The sequence below is a fragment of the Drosophila arizonae genome, chromosome X (assembly GCF_054131065.1).
Source record: "Drosophila arizonae isolate 15081-1271.41 chromosome X, UAZ_ARI_1.0, whole genome shotgun sequence".
Taxonomy (NCBI): Eukaryota; Metazoa; Arthropoda; class Insecta; order Diptera; family Drosophilidae; genus Drosophila; species Drosophila arizonae.
In genome coordinates this window covers 13879954-13903625 of record NC_142927.1, presented here as the reverse complement: position 1 = coordinate 13903625, position 23672 = coordinate 13879954, and the positions used below count along the sequence as shown (strand labels likewise).

The 23672-nt window shown below is 40.5% G+C and overlaps 2 protein-coding genes across 3 annotated transcripts in view; one reads left to right on the top strand and one right to left on the bottom strand.

The window, feature by feature from the left end:
- Window positions 1-23672, top strand: part of LOC108618367 (inactive dipeptidyl peptidase 10) — a 173435-nt gene that overhangs the window by 67007 nt on the left and 82756 nt on the right. The gene's annotated exons all lie outside the window — the stretch shown is intronic.
- LOC149267915 (uncharacterized) lies at window positions 4093-5698 on the bottom strand. The gene has a single exon (XM_089473117.1). The coding sequence runs from the start codon at window positions 5590-5592 to the stop codon at window positions 4180-4182; it is 1413 nt and encodes a 470-aa protein (XP_089329243.1). The 5' UTR covers window positions 5593-5698; the 3' UTR covers window positions 4093-4179.

Sequence of the window (23672 nt, the reverse complement as noted above, 5' to 3'; positions counted from 1 at the left end):
TCGATTATTATATTTTGTCACGGCAAGAATTTCGCTGAAATGAACAAAAAAAAAAAAAAGAAAATGCAAAAAAAAAGGAGAAAAACATGTCAGCAATAAACAATTTTCGCGGATAAATTCAAAATCCAGCGCCATAAAAAAACAATAAGCGTCTGAAGTGAAAGTGAAAGTGGAAGTGGAAGCTGGGCCAGAAGGCGAAACATTTGCGTTTACAAATCGATTGTGAAATTGCGCTTATCAGCAGATATAAATCACAATATCCAGGCGTAAGCTAGACAATGGTGTCGAGACATGTGCTGGGGCCCTGCAGGCTCTTTTCGGCTAAGGAACTCGAGCTGTAATTGTCGGCCAAGATGCCGAGGCGAGCTCGTCAAATGCAGGCAAGGCAAAACAAGGCAAGACAAGGCGAGGCGAGGCGAGGCGAGGCGAGGCGAGGCAGGGCGCGGCCAGGCTAGGGCAAGAACCGATGAGTAGACAAAAGAGCGATAAGAACACTTTATGTCATCCAGTCATGTGTGTGTGTGTGTGTGTGTGTGCGTGTTAAGTGGGCGTGGCCAAGCCTGTGTATGTATCTGTGATGTAAAGCTTAAGTTAATAGCGAATATTTACAAATCGATTTTGTTGTGATTGCGAAAACAATTTGAAAATGGCTTTGAGCGATTTCCAAGGAACTCAAGCGGCAAGCTGGCAAACATGGCCGCCCACACACACAGAGAAAGAGAGAGAGAGAGAGTGAGTGGCACACACATACGTAAACCACATGCTCATAGTCATACACACACACACACAGAGGAGTCACTCACACTCGTGCGCTTTTCGTGACAATGGCAAGGCTGTGCAATTCGCTGCAAATCCTTTTCTATTGTTCCCACACACACACACACATACATATGCAGTGCACTCACGATGCAGCCGGCAGCTGGAAGACAATCCCATTTGTCCGCAACGCCTGACAACATTCACGTTTGCCAATTTGTCGCGGCTGTCGGTTAAATAGCGTCCAACTGATTTGGCTGGACATTCGGGTTTATTCGATGGCCGGACGAATCCTTCAAATGGTTCCATGCCATTCGGCGCATTTGGCCATGCAACAATCGAATGCGAATGTGGACATCTCTGGACGAGCGCTTGATCCGTTTCACTGCTGGATTCGTGATTCGTGTCTCGTGCGTGCTTATCGTGTTCATTAAGCCATTAAGCGAATCTCAGCAAATAGTCGATGTACTCCGTGTACTGCATTGATGTTTATCGTACGTGCTTGTCATGCTGCTTGTCGCTTGAGCTGTAAAGAGCATATGTGTATTGGTTAGAGCGGAAGGCGTAGCTAGATTAGCTAGATTAGCTATACCATATAATAAATATGCAGTATACACATTTGGATGTTCTAGTCGGGTATAATATGCACAAGCAGGTGGCGCTTTCAAGCGTACTCCGTGAGTGAAATGTAGACGGGTGTGACCGACTGACCAACTGATGGCTGATACCCTGCCAAGGTCTGATATTCCAGGAATTTTAATGAATGAAATGAAGAGCGACTTTATGAATTTATTTTTGTATTGTCAACTCCAATAAGGAGAAGGAAAAGGCGACCTGAGTGTGACCAGACTGAATAGTATTTTAAAATACCTAAACATAGTGTTTGGTATTAAGTTTCGTCTGCAATAGAATCCACGGGTGCTACCAGATCTTTTCGGTTTGGGCTGACAGCTCGTAATATTCGAGTGAGTTTGCATTAAAGGAAATATGCGATAGGCTAGAGGCAGAGAAAGACAGATAGAGTGGGAGAGAGCGACATAGGGAAGGAGAGATAGAGACAGCGGAAGAGAAATAGATAGAGGGAGAGGTATACAACCATCGATGTCGCTGAACAGAGTCCCGGGTGTTGCCGAGTGAAAGAGAGAGGAATACTAATGCTAGCTGCCCAGAATGTGACCAGATATAAAGAGCCTGACCAAAGGTGTGGGACAAGACATTCGGCTTAAGACTGTGGAACAAGTAAAAACTTTGTGTTAAAAAAGAGCAACTTGAGAAAGTGAGAAGACTGAGGGATATAGAAAAAGATAGGGCGAAGGATTTAAATGGACGGCGGACCTATGAGGTCTACTGGATCTATCTATCATATATCTAATATACATACATATTTATATATATGTACAAAAACACTTTCGACCATCGTCTACACAGCTCCATAGGGCTATACGACTGCATGCCAAGACAACTGTCAGACATTGAACTCACATTTAGCCCCAACTCCAAATATTTATTTATCGTCTCTTTTTTCTTTAACATAAAATATAACAGTTCTGATTAATTCATGGCCCGTACAGGTATCGATCCTCATATTGGTCGCGCGGCGGCTCGTCATAGTCGTTGTAATTCGGCTTGTTCTTGCTCCTGTTGAACACCCGGCGTGCTATGGGTTTCTTGGGCTCCTCGACTAATGCGCGCATCCTCGACTCGCTGTTCATTGAGCTGAGCGAATGATCATCCGGCGAATAATCATTGCCATCGCTGTCGACATATTTGCCTTCGACTTCGAAGTCCGCATAGGCATCATCGCCCACGTCATCCTGTTGCTCCTGCACTTTAGCCGTTTGAACCTTTCCGATCTCCTTTTCCGCATCTTCCAAAATTTCGTCAGCCGAAGAGAAATCACTCCAGTGACTCTTCTTGTTTCGCCCCTTCAGAGTCCGGCTGCCTTGGCCAAACGGTCCGGACTGGCGGTGCTTTGTCACAGTGCGTGTGCCATCGTCGTCATCGTAGTTGAAGTAGCGTTTTTCCTCTTCCGGCACGCTGAAGGTCCTGGCCAGATAGCCAGCAAATAGAGCAAAGAAAATAAATGCCACAAAAATATATTTAAATTTATTATTTTCCATGCTGTCGATGTGACTCGGAGCGGCTCAGTCTCCAGTCTGAACTGGAATCCCAAATGAAATCAACTGCCTAAGCATTTGCCCAGCATGCCGAGCCTACTACGACCAAGAATTTCCATTTCCATTTCCATTTACCCCAAACAAATGAATGGGCATGAGACTATGTATGTATGTACATACATATACACACACAAGAGCTATTGTTGCACACGTCAAACTTATTTAACGGATTATAACTTATTTATTTGTATACCTGGGAAAACTGGATATAAAGGGCTGAATGGAACAAGCAGAAGGAGGAGTGGCAGCGCCCATGGAGAACAGGTCGACGGTCAGAGTAGAGATAGATAGTGTCTGTCCGTCTGTATAAACTCGTGCCGTAAAGCAGTTCGTATTGCAAATTTGACTTTGTTTCTTCTATACCATTTGAGCTAGAGATTTCAAATTTACAACGTTTACGTAATGAATACAAGAACTTAGTAATTTGTAGCTTTTCGATGCCACGCCCCTCTTCGGCAAATTTGCAAAAAAACGTACATCATCAAGTACCAAAGCCTTGTGCTTTGCCAAATACATTGTGCATACGAAAGCTATTATTACGTTTGAATAAGAATCTTCAAACGTAATTACGTTGCGTAAACTACGCAGCTGGCAGAGCTTGTGCTTATGTGTGTGTGTGTGTGCATGTGTTATTTGCATAGGTTGCTTGTGTGCAACTGTTGACCGTTTCTCAATGCTGCAAATAAATGTCTCTCACTCGCACTTTGAGAAAACACTCAGAGAGCAACCGATTGCAACGGTTCCTTAACGAGCTCTCTCGTGATCGGCTCAGCAAACGTTTTGTTGTTGTTTTGTTTCGCTCTGGACGTTCGCCAACCGTTTGGTTGAGTGGAATGAAGCAGAAAGTCTTATGCGTATGGATTGGTATGCAAGCGAGAATTGAGTTCGCTGAGCATATCAATAGCGCTCGCGAATTAAGTGTATGTGTGAGTGTGAATCTTGCTTGCCTTGAGTTTTTTTACTGAGTCTCTTGTTCGTTTAGAGAGCGTCACACAAACAGCTCAACTCAAGGCGCTCAACAGAAAAACGAAAAGGAATGAGGGCTCAGTGGGCTCAGAGCGAGTGAGCGAGTGAGCATAATATTTTCGGTTGATTTCTTTACGTTTGCAGAGAATATTAAATTATGTATGTATGTTCAAATGACTTGGATACTACAGTATAACGTACAACATAATTTTATTAACTCATATATCAAACCAAATACAACAACAACAGCAACAAATATTTCAAACAAATCAAATTTAGTTTACTCTGGAATCCCATCATGATTGATGCCAGAGAGCACTCCCGACACACGCTGCTCGATGGCAGCCTGGTTTGTGAGCAGACGGCGCAGATTCTCCTTGAAGGCCCCAACATGTTGCTTTAGATGAATTTTATTCTCTTGCCTTTGACGTTTCACAGCCGAGGCAGCGGACGCAGCCTTCACTGCCCTGGCCAGACGCAGCTCGTCGAGCGCCTGCAAGTAGCGATGCCTCTCCGCCGGAACGGTCGCGCTGTCCGGCAACGGCATTGTCGATCCATGCGACAGCAGACGCAACAGCGGCGGCACAACCAGACGAGCCGATGGCAAAACGAATGGTATTGGTAGATATCTGTAGAATGGGTGATCGATATAGCTCGGACGATCTGGCTGCAACGACTGCTCCTCAGACATGCTTCCATCCGCTTTATGGTCAACTGCTGCATATGTTTCCTTTGCAGCTGCTTTAGCTTCTGCGGCTGCCTTTGCTTCTGCGGCTGCCTTTGCTTCTGCAGCTGCCTTTGCTTCTGCGGCTGCCTTTGCTTTTGCGGCTGCCTCTGCTTCAGCGGCTGCTTTTGCTTCAGCTTCTTCAGCTGCTCTGCCTGACGCGCACATTCTCTCCAGCTTGTCCGATTCCCATAATGATTTCTTCCAATCCCTATCATCCGCGTCCGAGTAGTCGTCCTCATGGACCAAATAGTTGTGGCGCTTCGGCAGCGGCTTTTTGTTCTTGGCACCCTTCAATTTCGACATGAACGACACTTGACGGGCTGCCGCGGCTCTGGCATCCACAATACCCTGGTCCACCGCCTTGCAATCCTCCGCCAGCTTTTTGCTATTCTTATAGATCGTGCGAAGTATGCAGGACGCGTGATCTGCGAATTCTTCGTCTTTGGCGTCCTCATCAGAGCCTGCAACATCGCCATCATCATCACCAGCGACATCCCCATCATCATCCCCATCCCCATCATCATCATTATTATCATTATCATCATAGTCGTCGACATTCTCGTAGCCCCCATCCCGGGAATTCTCGGCCGGGCAAATGGCCGACTTGCCTTTAAAGCCAAGCAAGCGTGCGGCCTCGTTGAAGCTGGTGGTGCGCAACAGCGACGGCTGCTGCGGCTTAAATTCCAATTTCAATTCCAGCTGATTCTGCTTACCGGGATTATTCAATGCGCTCACACCGCCAGCACCACCAGCACCACCATCACCAGCACCTCTGAAACCATTTGCTTTACCATTAGCGCCAACTCCTCCAGCTGTCAACGCACCACAAGAGATGCACATGCGATTCGGGCCATGGAACCACATATTATGTGGTAGCTGCAGCGCCTCATCCTTCTCGCCCATGGCCACTCCAAGTGCCAGGCAGCAGAAAATGCTCAATAAAATAGTCACCAAACGCATTTTCATGAAAATCAAATCTCTTTTGTGCTGCTCGAAACACAAACACACAATTACTCACTTGTGACTGCTACTGAAGTCTATGTGCCTGACTACTGTTTGAGCACAAACAAACACAAAGGAAATCATAAACAATTAACAAAAGTCAAACGACAAATATTTTGCCTAAGGGCAAACAGAATTTATCTGATCTACTGATTAGAAATGACCAGCATCTGGCTTTGGCCATAGACGGTTCTCAATGCCAGCTGAATGGGGTATATTGGTTTTCAGGGTGTGGCTGGAGGTATATGTATATCATATTATATTGAGCCAAAGGCTTTCGCTGCGTGAAGTTATTTGCCTGCTATAATATATACCATATATACATATATGTATGTATGTATATATTATATTTATTTTTATTTTTATCGACAAGCTTACAAGTTTTTGAATTGCTAATCCAGGAGTTGGCCTGTCAAGTTGAGTGCGCTGCTCGCCTGGAATTTCCAATAACATGAAATACCACACGAGGCGCAGGCATGCAGAACATCGCTATACAAATCGATTAGGCCAAGTCTAGCTAGAACATTTCATGGCTTATACTCCTTGTTCTTGTTGAGCTCTTGTTGTGCCTCGAGCTGCATGCTGCAATTGAATACTTGCAGTTTTTTGGCCATTCAAGGCTTGATCCTCGAAGAATTTTTATGACTCCTCAGTGCATTAAGGATTTCTGCTGCGATAAGCAATAATTTAATTCACCTCAAGATTGGATTTTCTAGCTTAATTGAACCCTGAGTCCATTGAAAATGGACTGTATAATGGTTTTGTTTTTATTTTATTTTTTAGATATTTTTATCTCAGTTTTATTATAGTTTAGATTTACATTCGTTAGACGATATATTTATGTGTGATTATAGCGATCATTTTTATGGGCTTCTAGGAGTTAGTGGAGAGGTCTGATGAACGAAGTAGTTGGCCTGGAAATTTGTCAGCTAAATATATTACACTTAAACTATATATAGTCGGGTCTCGATATTTCGTACCCCGCTAAATCGAAAATCACAATAAATCGAAATAACCTCTATCCCCTTGAAAAAAAATTTGTTTTCGATATTTTCGATAATTTGAATTTCTGTGTAAATCGAAAAAATCTGATCCCCTTGCCGTTTCGAACTATCGGGACTCGACTGTATAAGACTTATTTAATATATATAAAAATATAATAATCAATATAATTATTATTTATAATATAAATATCAAAAGTTGTTTAAGCTTCGTCTGCCAGATATACATATATACATATATATAATGTTTTCATTTTCAGTTCAGGTTGATCTGAGGCAGCTATAACAACTCATTTCTGTTCTATATATATTCTCTTAATATCACGTAAAACTTTATTAAATTGCAACTAATTCATATATTTCTGCTCGAGCATCTCATTGTCCAGTTTGAGTTTGCCCTATCCAACTGTCAATAAATATGAATGCGTCCATTTTCACCAATGAAAAGACCTAGAGACTCTATATACATATATTTAAACAATGACTAATCAGACCAACAATAAGAATACGAATTAAGCAAGACGAACTAAAAATCATCTCTGATCCCTTAAACAACGTTTGTCCCAGCTAATATACCTTTCATAACAACTCGACGAATCCATTGTTTTTCTTAAATCTTATGTGGTATATATAGGAACAGAGAGGTAATCACATTGCTTAAGCCCTTTATGGCATGGCCAACGAATTCGTTGGCAGAAATGCAGGCAGAGATGAACTGTCATCATTAGCAACTCCCAGCTGGGGATTCAAATTGTAAATTGCAATGGAACTGCTTGGGCAAGCAATTACCAAATGGTATTATATCAAATTATCCCAGTAGAGCAAGGCGAGAGAGAGCCAGCTTTAATATGATGGCTGACGCTGAGCATGGACCGGAGTGCTGCTGCCGCTCCTGCTCCTGCTCCTGCTCCTGCTGAATGGATGCTGCAAATGGACAACGACATTCGGACAGCTTGTTGCACAACATGGCAAATGCATTTGCCACAAGTCCAAGCGAGACGTTAACTCAGTGTGACTGTCAACATATCCGGGTCCGTTCACAACATCCGCATCCGCCATCGGCCATCCGCCATCCGCCATCCGCCATCCACCATCCGCATCCGTTTGTGGGCGCCCGCAATGAGCGACTTCCTGCTACGTGCTCTGCATCTGTGTAGGTGTAGCTGGCAGTGTGAGTGTGAGTCGGCCATCTTGGCCTTAGCTTGCCATTTTTCTTCATCTTTTGTGCCGTTGATGAATTCGTTAGACGCGGCAAAGGAACTGCTGCCATCAATTCTTTGGCCCAGATAACCACCGAGCCGTTCGCACACCCACCAAAGCCACACAATAAACCGCACGGCCCTCTAAACGCAGTGACGCTGCTGTCGCTGTTGCGGCTTACGCTTGAATTCATTTTCCTGTTGCACCTTCAGGGAATTGTGCTCAGCTTTGCCCTACTCTGCTCTGCTCTGCTCTGCTTGTGCTGTGAAAAGTAGCAAAAAATACCATAAAAACTAAAATTTGCAACATCTTTCTGCTTGACGTCAGCCAAAGAATCGAACACCTAGGGACAGCCAAATGGAGCTGCCACAGTACATGCAAGCTGTTGACAGATCCAGCTCCTGCAAAACTCTAGTCATATTCCCTGTACCCACAATAATAACAATAATAATCAATCAATAGTTAAGCACCGTAGCTAGCTAAAAGCCAATGTGACAGACAGCCTGGTTCAGAATTTTAATGTATGCAGCGGCTTGTGGCATGAATCACAATATTCGAATCGAATTCATATGAATTCATATGAAACTAATCAATGCGACAGTTAGTTAAGCTGATTGATTGCCAGATTGATTAAATGGTCTGTGGATTGTCCGCCTGATTGATTTTCGTACACTGACTGAGTCAACTAAATGACAAACCAAATGACTGATGACTGATTGATGAATTATTGATAGATGACACATGACTCACCAATTCATGATTGCTTAACGGACTGATGACTGATTGAGCTGGCAGAGTGATTCAAGATTGATTGATCATGTGTGAAGATTGATTGACGACTGACGACTGATGATTGATGACCGACTGATGATTGAGGACTGACGATTGACTGATGACTGATTGATGATTGAGGACTGACGATTGATAGCTGATGATTGAGGACTGACGATTGATAACTGATGACTGATACTGATGACTGATGATTGATGATTGATAAGTGATGACTGATGACTGATGACCGATGACTGATGACTGATGACTGATGACTGATGACTGATGACTGATGACTAATGACTGACGATTGATAACTGATGACAAATGATTGATGATTGAAGATTGATGACTATTGACTGTTGACTGATGACCGTTGTGTGATGATTGATGACTGTCGATTGATAGGTCTCGAATGCATAGTAATAATTAATTCGCTGACTGAGTAAATTAAATGATTGAATGATTGATTGATGTCTTACGAGGTATGACTGATAAAAGATTGATTTACACATTGACTGACCGATTGAGGACTAAGGATTCATAGATCACCTCCACATTGCCTGAGTTATTGCTGGGCTTACGGATAATTTGACTACCTCGTTGACTCGATTTATTAATTGACTGGCTAAATTCGAAAATGCTTAACAGTTTGCACAAAAGTTTAAAAAGCTTTCCTGCGTGTTCATGAAGGTTCTAAAATCATTTCCCATGGAATTTCTAAATGGCACCCAATCAACTTTTTCATAGAGAAAAAAGCTTTAAAGCTATCCCAGCTACATGTGCCACTGAGCTTTCAAGCTCAGGATATTCGTAGTGTTGCACCAATAGCTGACCAAAGCTTGCAAGTTCTGCAAATGGTATCCACAAAAAGCTCTTGACTGGTTTTGCCGCAATCAAACAGAATACAACGGACTAAATAACAGCAACAACAACTGAAACCGTTATGGGTGTGAGAGTCATTGACTTTGCATCCTTTGAAGCACATAAATCATAAGTTTTGTGAAGTACGCCGCATTAAGCATACGCCATGTTGAACTGCAGCACTCGAACCCCCTCGCAGCCCAATACTTCTCCTCAAAATTGAGGGGGAAAAACATCGAGTTTTCCTTAAAAAAAAAAAAAAAAAAAAAAAAACAAACGGAAATGGAACGTGCCACAAAGAATATTTCTCGAGGGCAGTTTAAGGTTTGTTTTTGAGGCTGCGAACGCAAAAGTTTTTGGCATCACATTTTGATAAAGGACACAGAACGAAACTGTTTTCAATTGAGTTGGAAAAAGTGTTGACACAGCGACAAGCGGGAGCGACAAAAGTGCTTATCAAGCATGACAGGCACGAAGTAAGAGAAAGAAACCGGTAACTTGAAGGGCAGTCAAAGGGGGCGTGGCTATGGACTTAGGGAAATCGCGTGGGATACGTGGCGTATGCGCAACTGCGCGAGTGCTCGATCAACGAAGGTCAAAGCACGGCAAGTTGGAGTGTGGAACTCAGGATCCTGCCAGAGCTGTGGCAGTTATCAAGTGCCACATGCCACATGCCACAGAGTTATGAGAGTTAAAGCTTCATTTGTATAGCGTTAGTTAGTTTGCCTGCCTTTTTTTCCGTTTTGCTCGCCGCATTCCGCAAAGCTCGACACGTGATGTGGCAGCTGTGAAGCTTGCGTGCCACACGACGCGCCACAGTAGCGAGCAAAAGGAAAGCTCCCATGCAGATGTTGCGAAAGCTGGCTGAAGAGCCTGCTGCCGCATGCTGTGATAAACAGACGCCAACCGCGCCAGCCGCCAGCCACGTCCATGCCACATGCGTGTGCGTTCGCTTCAACGGCCTCTCAGTTCTGCCGACAACGTCAACTGCTGCAGTCGCAGTGCCACACCGACGCACAGCCCCAACTCGCGCGCAACTCGAATCGACGCGACACGCGAATCGTGCAGCAGCAGCAGATCGTTGGCCGTTTGAATTTTTGCGCGCCTTGCCAATTGCAATAAATTCAATTCGTCCTCTAATTGAGTCTGTGTCTGTATTTTCCGCTCCTTCTCCTTCTCCCTCTCCCTCTGTCTGTCTCTCTCTCTGTTTCTGTCTCTCTCTCTCTCTCTTTGTCTATCTCTATCTCTGTGCGGGAATGTGTGTTTACTTAATACGCCCATTCGAGCTGTGCGTTAAGTCTAGCATTTTTTTTACACATTTTTTTTTTTTAATTACAAGTGACAGTTGACATATATTTAAACAAAGAATTATTTGCTCAGCGACGGCAACCATTGAGAAATTTATTAAAAATTTAGAAAAGTTTTGTGAGTGTGTGTGTGTGATTCCAATCAAAACAAACAAAGAACACAATGAAGTGCATATTAATTAAAATAAGACAAACAAAACATGGCAAATAGCAAAATGACACCAAAAAATCCAATTCAAACAGAATTAATAAAAAATTTATTTAATTTAAAAATCAAATTCATATTTAAATAATACAAATGAATAGAAAAAGCTTAAATAAATTTTTATTTATGAGATTTAAGTTTAAATTTAAATTGATTTTAGTTGCTTAATTTTTTAAGAGAGCTTCAATTCTGTTTATGGCTAGGCATATAGTTAGATTGAATAGAGGTCTATCGGTCCATATATATAGGTCTATAGATTTATGGCAAAATTATTACTTTAATAAAAGGGATTATTATAATGTTCGTCGATTGCGGGATTTTTTGACTTATCTGTAATAATATGAAAAATATATTTCGAGCTGAGTGCAATAGATTATATATAAACCATGTATGTACTTATATAATATAATAATAAAAGCTTTACTGGATTTCTTTAAGCTGAAATGTAATTTTCTTCAGCTGATCTCTTTATATTTTTGAGAAATTTTAGTACAGTTGAAAATTTTATTGTTAAGTTTATATCTGACCAACTAGAATTATCATTTGAGTCAAACAAGCTTGAGTGGGTTGTCTTAATCGAAGAATTTTTTTTTTTTTTGTGGTTTTGGTTTCTATTTTTGAAAAATAATTTTTGAATTATAATTATATGAGTAAAAGTCTTTATTAGCTAATTTGCTGCCTCTGCTTTTTGACTTGAATTGAATACTCTTCTTCTTCCCCAGATGCTATTCTAGTTGAGTCACGGCATTTTAGTTAAGTATCGATAACATTATACTTCACTATCGATAGTTATATAGATTATGGTGCTATCCACTCCGATTCCCATTAGCCTAGGAAATTTCTCATGCATATATTTATATAGCTATTAGAAACACTCTTCGGAATATAAAGTTTTCACTGAAGTAGTTCTGCGACCTATTCCTAAAAAATGGTATTTTGAAAGTATTCATAAAATTTTTAAAATTTTTATTTGAATACTTTTTATTATTTTTAATTATTTTTTAAAATTATTATGCTCATTTTTGAAAGGAATTTATTAAATTTAATTGTGACAGAAATAAACAAAGAAGCATCAAATATAATAAATTATAAAATTACTATATATTATTGATTTGTGGAATACTATATATTATTTTGATTACTATAAATTATTTAAATATTATGTGAATTCTATATATAATTGAAACTATAAGGATTAATTGAATTATAAATAAAAAATTATAAAATTGATTTAACAAATTGAATTTATCATTTAAAAATTGAGAACGTGTTTGCATAACAGTAATAAAATGGAAATATATAAAAAATAAGTATGCTTATTTTATATAATATAAAAAGTACAATAACAACAAACATGCTTAGCCTCAAAGCGAAAAACGAAATGTGTAAAAAATGTGAAACAAATTTTCAATGACTTAAAAATCTACTGAATGGCAAACACAAAAACAATTTATGATAAATAGAATGAAACTCAATATATGTATATACCATGTTTTTTTTACTGCAGCTGTTGTTGCTGTTGCTGTGGCTGCTGTGTATTAAGTATACGACCAGTCGCCGCCTAGATCAATAAACTGAGCCATTCGGCTAAGGCGCAGCACAGCAACCTGCCCAATCAAGCTAAGCTAAGATAAAGCAAGACTCGCATCTGTTGTGGCTGCTGTTGCTGTGGCACCGACTCCTGCTGCTGCCCCTGCTGCTGCTCCTCCAGCTGCTCCTGCTGCTGTGCAATCAAAGTCAAATCGCAATCTGATCCATTTGCCCTAAGAAGAATGCCTCAATCAAAATTGGTTTCCTTTGTTGCCCGTTGCCGTCAGATTGTTTAAATAAATGTTGCAAATTGCTCCGGCTAGTGGCTTTGCGTTTTTTGATTTTCGCTTCGTTTTTTCGGTTTCCTGCAACAAATCCAAGCAAATCTTTGCTTTTGGTTTACTTTTTTTTTTTTTTTTGGTTTGGTTTGGTCTGCTGATTGCCAGCCCCAACAAATCCGCCCCCGGGCGCATCTAGATGCCCGAATTCTCCCAGCTGCTGCTGCTGCTGCTGTTGGTATTGGTGGTGCTGTTGGTGGTGCTGCTGGTGGTGCTGCTGTTGGTTCCCCCAAATAAGCTGTGCTGCATGCCATGCCACGCTTCTTTTTTATTTGCTGGCACTAAAACGTAACCCACCTCCGCATCACCCCACCACCCCACCCCCAACTTTCAACTGCCAGCTCCCACCTGCCAGCCCCAGCCAGCCTCAGCTCAGCCTCTGCTTCAGCCAACAGAAAACAAAAATGAGAAGAAACACAGTTCGCCGTCTGCATGCTGATTTCTTACCTTATTTATTTGGGATTGTCTTACCAGAGTTGCAAATCTGTGTGACTTTTTTTTCGGTTTTTCTCTTTTCTTTTTTGTTTCAGCGAAATTCTCTTTGTTTTGCGTGCTGCGGCATTTCATATATGCCCAGCAGCTGTGCCACAAGCGGGTGTTTGCATTTCATATGCTTTATTTATGACATTTATGGAGTCTATTTACGGCTCTATATTCATATCTCTCGGCTATCGAATTGAAGAAATCGATAAAAGTATCGTTTAGTTTGTTTTATGAGTTCAGAAACATATTTTTCAGTATTTACAGCTGAGCTTATAGAGCAAACAAATAGATATCGATTGTAATATTCAGTGATTCAAGTTGATCTATTATTATTCATCGATATCGATGAGTTATGCGAATGAAACTAGCACAATCGATTGCTATATTTATATATATATATATACATATATATATTTTGAGCTGATTGATTCTTATCCCTATAGATTATCGATTCAAAATTCCATTGCAACAACATATAAGATATCGATTGCGATATTTCGACTTTGTTTATCGATTACTGCAGAGTGTGTAATTAGGGATATTATCGTTAAGTTCTTTGAATGGTATGCAAGAATGTGACACAAATACAGTCCAGCTCAATAATTCGTACCTCGCTAAATCAAAAATCGCGATAAATCGAAAAAAAAAAATTCTATCCCCTTGAAAGAAATTTGCTCTCAATAATTCTCGATAATTTGACTTTCTGTTTAAATCGAAAAAAAAAGCTGATCCCCTTACCAATTTGAGTTATCGGGAATTATTATCCACTCATTATTATGCCCCAGTTAATAGAAGAGCTCCATGAACTCAACAAGAGATATGTTTTAGTCCATTTCAAGCGCCTGACTCCAGGGAATTCGCATTGTCCTCTGCCTTTGTGCCGCTGATTATCAAAGTAACTAGCAGACGGCGTTGATGTTGCGCTTATCGCTTCAGCTTTAGCCTCTCGTCTCTGTGTTTTTTGTCTATTCGGGTTTCTGTTTCGGGATTGTACGTGCGAGACGGCGAGGCTGGCGTCTCTCCACGTTGCTGGCAGCGGCCAAGAGGCAACAATATGTTAATAATGCCTGGTAATTAGCCATAGACAAATGCCTTTGGCAGTCGCCTCTAATTGCCGAACGAGGCAAACTAATTAAATCACGTAGCAAACGCATAAAAACAAAACGTTCACAGTTCAACTTGATACGCAGCCAGACGCTAACCCAAGCCCAATTTGCTTAGCAGCAATGCAACTATTTGCCTATGTCATGCCCTCGTCTCTCTCTCTCTCTCTCTCTCTCTCTCTCTCTCTCTCTCTCTCTCTCACTCACCCTGCTAAATCTCTGTGCAAACTTTTAGTCAAATTTGCCAGCTAACAAAAGCAACTTAACAACAACAACAACAACTAGTGGAGATGGCCCAGTCGCTGACCCTGACCAGCAACCGGACTCCCATCCAACACAAATTTCCGACATTTCCACATATGCCAGTTACAATCTCTGTTATTGTTGCCCTCTCCACTTGCCCCACTCCCCCGCAAATTTGCTGTCGTTGTGTTTATCAAAGGCTTGGATCAGTCCCAATAAATTGCCTTCATCATATTTCGCTTTGCTTGGCTTTTATGTGCCCCAAAATGTCCCCAATGCATTCATTTCACTTTACGACACTCGCTCACACCATCCTCTCTCTCCCTCTCTCTCTCTCTCGCTCACTCTTTGTACTCATATTGCCGTCTCATTCCCATTTCGTTGCTTAAACTTATTAAGAGCAAAAATACGCAGTATCAAATGAACTTGTTGTGCTACGTGCAAATGCGTTTATCCTTATCATTTCTCATTGTGGCCAGGCGAAATACTATCACATATACCATGTATGTGTGTGTGTGTGTGCGTGTGTGTGTACATTTCTGGCAGTTGCCAGCTGATTTGATGGCATCTCTTTGCCATTAGCACAAAAGGCGTCAACTGTACCAAAGCCAAAACCAAAACCAGATGTCAAAATAAATTCAAAATTCTTTAAATATTTAATTTGCAGTTATTTGTTGTATACTCATTTACGAAAGCGAAATGAGTATATTGGATTTGCGTACTGTTCCTCATGCTGTTTGTTCGTCTGAAAGACTTTATGTTCGGAACATATACACCCGGAACGTGTACGCCCTCCAATTTTAAAGTGTCTACAATCCCCCAATTCATCCCATAAGAGGCGTGGCAAAACAGAAAATGCATATTACAGTAGCTCAGAAATGTGATAGTCGAAGTATTAGAGAGTTGCAGTTTGTAATAAATGCTTGGGTTGACCACAGCAGATCGTAAAGATATGGCGGATATATCTATGCCCAATCGGAGTGTGGGAAATGGGGTAAATGGGGTACGTGAATTGTCAAACAGATGAATTCCCAATTTATATATGAATATGTTGAAGTAGAACGACTAGGGTGTCCATATACACACATATGAAAAGAGATACCAATTGGAGGCGTGGCAAACGTAAAATGGATCAGGATCTGGCAGCGTTTGGGCCTTGAATGTGCATTCGGCGGTCGGTAACGCCCGACTGAAACGTTTTAGCTAGTTTCCTTTATTTCATCTGTAGAATATATGTATATTCCAACCTGTCCTATATTGATTATATTTAGAGTTTCTCTAGCTGCGAGCTTCGTTTATTTAGCTGGAATGTTTTTCCATGACAATCAAATTCACTCTTTATGAAAACTTGCTAAAACTAGGCCCAAATTTGTTTGGTATATAAATTAAATTCAATAAAAAGACATCACGTCTGTGAAGCCCGTCAGTTTGAGCAATTAAATTTGTATTATTTTTGCTATGAATTTAATTAAAATTGTTATATATTTTTTTTTATTGCTTTTTTAATTTACCAAGTTTTTTCTATATTCATATTTTGTATTTGATTGTTTTTCTGCATTTAATTTTAATTTGAATTACATTTCGCATTGGCTAAATTTAGTTCCAATAAGACAAACAACATGCAATAGAGCGCAGGGCAGCTCGGCTGGATATCAATTAAGCCACTAAGCCGCGACGTTGAGCAACTGCAGCAGGGCCAAGCGCCGGCATTCGTCCTGCCTGCGCGCTTCGTCCTTCGAGCACTGAGTCAGCCAATAGAAAGTGATACGCGCGCTATGCGAGAGGATTGAAGGATGGGAAATGGGAAATGGAAAATGGCAAATGGGAAATGGGAGCTGACAGCTCTGGCAACTCGGGCAACTGAGAGCTTGGTAGCTGGAGCGATTCAAGTGCTTCGTATATGGTTACATTATATGAAACATAGAAAGTTATTGTTCTTCATCCACTTCTGCTCCTGCTCCTGCTGCTGCTCCTGCTCCTGCATCTGCTTCTTCTTCTTTTTCTTCATCTTATTATTATTATTATTGTTGTTTTATTTAAGTTTTTGACTTCAGTTGCTGTCGCTGTCACTGTCAGCTCGCCAGCTTTGTCCCCTCAGCCGCGCTGTCATCTGTCATTGAAGCTGTTTACCCATTGTTCCAACAGATCATGCTCAAGTGTTGGTGTCAATGCTCCGGACAGCTCAACATTCAAGCAAATACATACTAAATATACATATATATAAATTGATATATATATATGCATTGCAATGAAATGAGTTTAGACGCGTGTCAAAGTGCCGAGGCAAAGAAACATGTGTATATACATACATACGAGTTCAAAGTCTAACTTTCTAATACTTCATATACAGTTAAAGCTAGTGCAATATATTAAAGCTTAAAGTTCATAATTTAAGACGATATACATAATATACATATACATATACATAAATGGACTCTGGCTACCATTGAGCAGTGAATAAATTTGAATAGAGAGAGAGACGCAGCTCGCGTATTGGCAGTGGCCAACAGCTGCCAGTGGGAGGCTGTCACGATTTATTGGCTAACCATAATTTGTGACTCACCAGCAACAACAACAACGCCAACAGCAACAACAGCAAGAACAACAATTGCCGATAGTCGGCTCTATATAGAGCCAGACGCCAGCTGCAACAACTCGGCCATAGAGCAACAGAGCCAGCTCCAAATTCAACGATGAACGCCGCACAAAGCGGCGGCCACACGGGTGGCGGCTCCATGGGCAAGAAGGGCTCCCAAATGGAGGTAATTATATTAAATTTTAAGTGCACACTTCTTACAAAAAAAACGGAGAAAAAAAAATACAGAAAAAAAAGGAATTACAAATTGAAGAAAATATAAAAATTTTTAAATGTACAATTTGCTTATCTTATTTTCGCCTTGACCAATTTAGGTAGAAGTCCATTCAGTTAGCAATTCTCTCAAATTTTGATGGGCTTTTATTGTGGGGAAACTTTACCCAAGTTGACTTGGAACAACTAGTGAAAGAGAGGGGAAGAGAGAGAGAGAGAGAAAGGGAAGATGCTGCGCAGTTAGAGCTTAGACACACTGGGGCAAGCCAGTGTCGCGCATTTGTAATTGAATTTGTTTGGCTGGTGGCACGTGCCGGGGCTACTAAATGCCGGACACGAAATTAAAATGAACCAATTTGATTAGCGCCCGAGTGGGAAAAATAAGCAAAGACCTAAGTAGACCTCAAACAAACAAAGTCTAGCCGAATTCCAATGAACAGCTTAGAGCCCTGATGAGCTGCGAATGGAATTTGACCCAAGCCACTGCAAATATATAACAATATATCTATATATCAGCAAGTGAAGAGAGAAGCGAAATGGCGAAATTTAACGTAGACAGTCTGCTAAAGCAATTCTAGGTAAGAATTTGAGTGAGTTCGAGTGAGACGCAGAGCGATAAGCGATACGAAAGAAGAGGGCTAACAAATCAGCGAGAAGCTTAGGCAAATAAAGCGAGAAGCTTAAATTAAATCAAAGTAAAAAGAAATGCGAGCAGCTCTAAAGAAAGCAGCGAAGAAAGAAGTCAAGTGAGAAACTAGATAAGCGAACAAACAAAAATTTAAAGCGAGAAGCAATATAAGAATGAAACCTATAAGCCAAATAGGAGAGCAGGCGAAGCGAGAAGCAAAATAAGAAGTGAAGAAAGAGATAAGAAGAAAGGAAATCAATAGATTGATTTGAATAGAATATAGAATATATAGAATGTAATAGAATTCAGAGACCCCTAATGGTATAGGGGCTTCAAATGAAATTTCCGTTCATATGCTTATCGAAAATTAGAGGGAAACTAGAAAGGCTGACAGCTTAATCTATATTCTATGAAATTTGGTGGCAAGTCGACATCGAGCACTCTCATTTTCGCCCACTCTTTATAGAGGTATAACAGCTTCAACGACATTAGCATATTTAGCTTATCTAAATCGTTGCTAACGGACTTGAGAAAATTTATCCAAGTTTTTTGTTTCATCTCAGGCTGGTGTTAAAATGGGATGCAAAAAAAAAAGAGAATATAAAATGGATTAAGTAAGTCGAGCATATTAAGAATCCACTTGACAATAAAGAACAAAACGCTGCTGTTGTCTCCTTTTAGGCAAATTGTGTTCTTAAGCACTTTCCAAACAATTCAGCAGACAACAGCAACAACAACAGCAACTCTGAAAAAAAATTCATGGCTCGGGGCAATGGGTCTAATGAGAATTCTGTGCCCACCAACAGCAAATGCGTATATTAATTACATTTTGAGCAGCACAAAAAAAAAAAAAATAAAATAAAAAAAAAAAATGAGAAGAACAACAACTGAGAGTAAACAACTACAGGAAAAACAATTGCTGAAAATTGTTGCTGTAAAAAATTGTGAAAGCACGCATTAAATTGCCAAGAGTGGCAATCAGGGCCCAAATGGAGCCCACAGTCAACTGGCAACAGCCAAGAGGCAAGTGGCGACAGCCCAGCCTCCACGGCTGCTCAGCAAACAGACAATTAACAGGAACAAATGTTAATCCCCGTCACACCGAATCGCAAACACACTACCCTAACTGAGGCAGTTAGCCAGCCGAAGGGGACTTGCCCCAACAAGAGAAAATTCATTTTCTCCTATTATATGTTTATGCAAATGATATTTGTATATGTAAATACAACGGATATTGATGATGATTCTATGCACATACATATGTACATACATGAGTGCGGTATGGATATATGTATGCATATCTATAGCCTTCGATCTATGAAGCAGTCGAATAGATATAGCATATAGATATTTCTAGTATTTAATTTCATATACATTTTAAATAAATACTGTGCATTTATATGAATACACAAATATCAAAATACTAGACAATCACCATAAAATACTTGAAAAATACTAAAAATACTTAAATAAGTGAAATCGAGCCTAGACTTAAAAATACTCAAAATATTCAGAATACATAAATATAAAATAAAATACCAAAGAAATACTGAAAAATACTAGAAATACTCTAAAATATAAATACTATGAATAACTACCACAAAAAGTGTAAGAACTAACCATAGAGCAAATAGTGGTATACTCGAGGAAATGCTTAAAAAATACAGGAAAATATCAAATAAAAAAAAATACCTATAATTTCTGAAAAATACTAAATATGCTCAACTGTACTAGAAATTAATACAACTTCTACAAGAAGTGCAAGTGTAATAGTTTTAAAAGTATTTCACATTCTTCTATAAAAGAATTAAATATGGAAAATTATCTATGAGTAAAAAATGCTGAAAATATAAAAAATACTAGAAAATACCAAAAATACTACAAAAATACTAGATGTACTCAAATGTGCTAGAAATAACTACACAAAACGTGTAAACTTCATTCAATATATGTGGATCATGAATATAAATGTACATCACGATCATGAATATATAGTATATATGTATCTATCTATATATCGTATAAGCAATATATATAGGCATTTATCTAAATAAGTCTCTAATTCATTTCATGACAAAGCTAATATACCCTTAACAAAACATGAGAATAGCAGCAAGCCCAAGCAGTCACACAGACAAGCACACCCCAAAGGCACACACCCACATCCACACACACACCCACACACACACACACAAATATGTAGCACAAGAGCATAATGAGCAAGGTCGCGGCCGTCTCACCTGCCATTCAAATGCTTGGCCATAAATGTTTTAAATGGCCATAAAAAAAAGAAGCACGGACGGGCCCTAATGAGCAGACGCCGGGCCAGCTGGCGCGAGGGGCAAGGGGACAGGGGGACAGGGGGACACAGGGACAGGGACAGATGGCACAAGCCAGCTAAAGTTGCTGAGCGTGTCAACAGAACGCCTCAATGCCAATGCCGTTCACCTGTCGACCACCCACCCCCCGTCCTCCTTTCAACGACTTCCAATTAAGTTGCGTCCTTTGTGTGCAATTTGTTTAATTTTTTCAATGCAGCCGAGCTGAGCTTGGCCTGAATGCAGTCTCACTCACGTGGCGAACGCGAAATCCAGGTAGCTCCACGGGATCTTAGGAGCTGGGCGCCCGCAGCATTTTTGATATTTGGCTGACGCCGACGCCGGCAGCGACGTTGACGGCTGAGGCGACATTGCCGTCGACTTCATCATCCATTAATGTCACTCAATCTGTGCGCATAAATTTGCATAAAGCGAAATCCAATTTCCAGGTTGCGCACACAGAAAGAGAGAGAGAGAGAGAGAACGAGAGAGAGAGAGAGAGACAGAGAGAGAGTCTCACGCACACTTGTCCAATTGGGGTCGCTTCATTATTTCCGTGTGTTATGCGACGTGGCATTGACTTAATCGCTGCCACGCCCCCCGCCTGGTCGTGCAACGTCCAGTTTAACAAATTTTTGCGTGCCACAATTTAATTTATTTTACGCACAGCTGAAAAAAAGAGCAAAAAAAAAACACACACAAACAATTCACTTGGTTTGAGTTAGCCATATATGGTCAGAAGCATATATGCCAAAAGTGACGCGCTCCAAATGGTAAGGGAGTGTTTAGTTTCCGGTTCTGGCTCTGGCTTTGGCTTTGGCTTTGGCTTTAGCACCCACTCAGAGTGACCAGCAGTAAATTGAGGGCGGCCACTGCACGTGCCCAAAAATAGTCCAAATGTACCCAAAGAGGAACGAAACAAGGCTATTTCGGTACGAAGCTCTCTACACAAAGTTCGTTAAAGAGCAACTGAAGTAGAGATTGAGCTTAAATTTAGCTAACACAGCTCTCAATGCGAGCAATGCACTTTTATGCAATTACTTAGTATAAATAGTAAAGTTAAAGTGAGAGACTTGATGGAGAAACACTGAGAAGAAGTAGGTTGACTTGACTAAATAGCTGAAGATCTATATCAAATATCCCTAACTATGCACAAAATATTAAATTGAATGCGAAGAATATGGATGATCGATATATGTATCTATATATATTGCTATTGGTATATATATATATACATTTATATATATCTATATATATTGATGATCCATAAATACATAGTGGAGCTATGTGAAGAATATGGATGATCGTTATATATGAATAATCGATATGCACATATTGATACCTGCTTACTCTAATATATAAATGACGCATACGTATGGATTGTAAATATGTGATATCGATATCGATATAGTGATAATTAATTTATATAGGTCATTCATATTTTATATATCTTGTGGTATAAATCCTGCATACTCCTGTTTGATTTATCAGCCTTTTGTGGTGAAAGTATGGATTATCTAAATATATGGCTGATCGATGTGGATTATCGATATATGCGGACTATTGATATTTGTCGAATATTAATATTTATGGATGATCTATATTTGACGATTATTAATATATACGGGTAATCGATATATGGGAAATATCGATGTGTGTTGTCTATCGATATATGTCGATTATAAATCAATATTGATTATCAATACAAAATTTTTTATTATTATATATGAATTATAAATACTTGTGCACTGTCGATATGTATATGATATTGATAAAATAAATCGATCTCAATAATACACTAGATAGTCCATTTATTTATTAATTTTATCAATTTAGTATGGCTTTGATATGGATGTCAATCTGATGATGGATGATCGATACGCATGTGATCCATTTACATGAATAATTCACATATCTGCTAATTTAATCGATAGTAAATAGCTCTGCTTATTTTATGGCAATATTCTATCCCTCCAGCAGCAAATAAGATATTTGATATATAAATGCTCCCAGTCAATGTTGACTGCTGAATAAGGACAGCTCAGCCTCAGTCGATGACTTTGCACAATCTACAGTCTATTAATTTCTTCCTTAAACTATGTGAAATGTTGTGGTCAAATCAAGTCAGCTTCCCACTTGGCTTTTTGTAAATGAATATGCATATACGAGTATATCATATGATATAAAATCAATATGCCCATATAGAAACAGATTATACTAAAAATATGCAGACAATTGAAAGACGCCGCATTTAAATATGAGAGCAACCTAGCTAAGCAAAGGCAGATTCAAATGTGATTCCTTTCGGATTAGCTTGCAAGTCTCTAAGGATTTTACAGCCCAATGCTTTTAGTCGACATTTGCTGGCATTCCATTGGCATGCCCAAGTGGCTGACAGGTCATCAGTCGGCAGCAGCAGCAGCAGGAGCTGGAGCAGGAGCTGGAGCAGGAAGTGGCTCTTCAGCACGCCCACCAGGTGGCGCTAATCGGTCATTAGCATGACACCGATTTGTTAAGGTTGATCATACGCCACGTGGTGCGTGGCCGAAACTACGAGAGCTCGCTCGCTCTCTCTCACTCTATGTCTGCCTCTCTCTCTCTCTCTCTTTCTTGTTGACTTTTGCTGTGCGTGCCTTATAAATGTGCGTGTTGCAGCCTTCGACGTCATCGTTGCCCTTTCAAGTCAAAACTGTTCGCTTTGGCATTTAAGAGCCAAAAAAAAGAGAGCTTTAAGCCAGAAATAAATTCAGCCAGGCAGACAATATACACATTTCAGCGGATATCCCGGCCAGCTTTGACAGCAGCTAATTAAAACACATAAACTGAGACGCCAAGGCCAAAGGCATCGATTGGCAATCAACTGATGCTACATGGGCAGGACTGGGCAGGGCAGGGCAGGGCAGCCATCTATCTGGACAAACACAGGGCAAGGTGAAACTGTGCAAAGTTAGCCAAAGTCAGCAGCCAAGAGCTGGCCGTCACTCTGTGTGCAATCAGAGAGTCTCGACCCAGACCCGGCTGGAAGCTAATTTCCGCTTTCAAAGTGGCCAAAAGTGTCGTTTTAAATGCCATCGCCTCAGCCTCAGCCTCAGCCTCGACTGTGGTGAGTGGGGCCACGCCCCGGCCAGCCCCTGGCAATCGAATGGCAAACGCTGCTTTAATTAACACTCGACTTCGGGCAGCCTCTGAATCACATTTCCATACCTGAATGCCACAACTTTGCGCCCGCCCTGATGCATCGAAA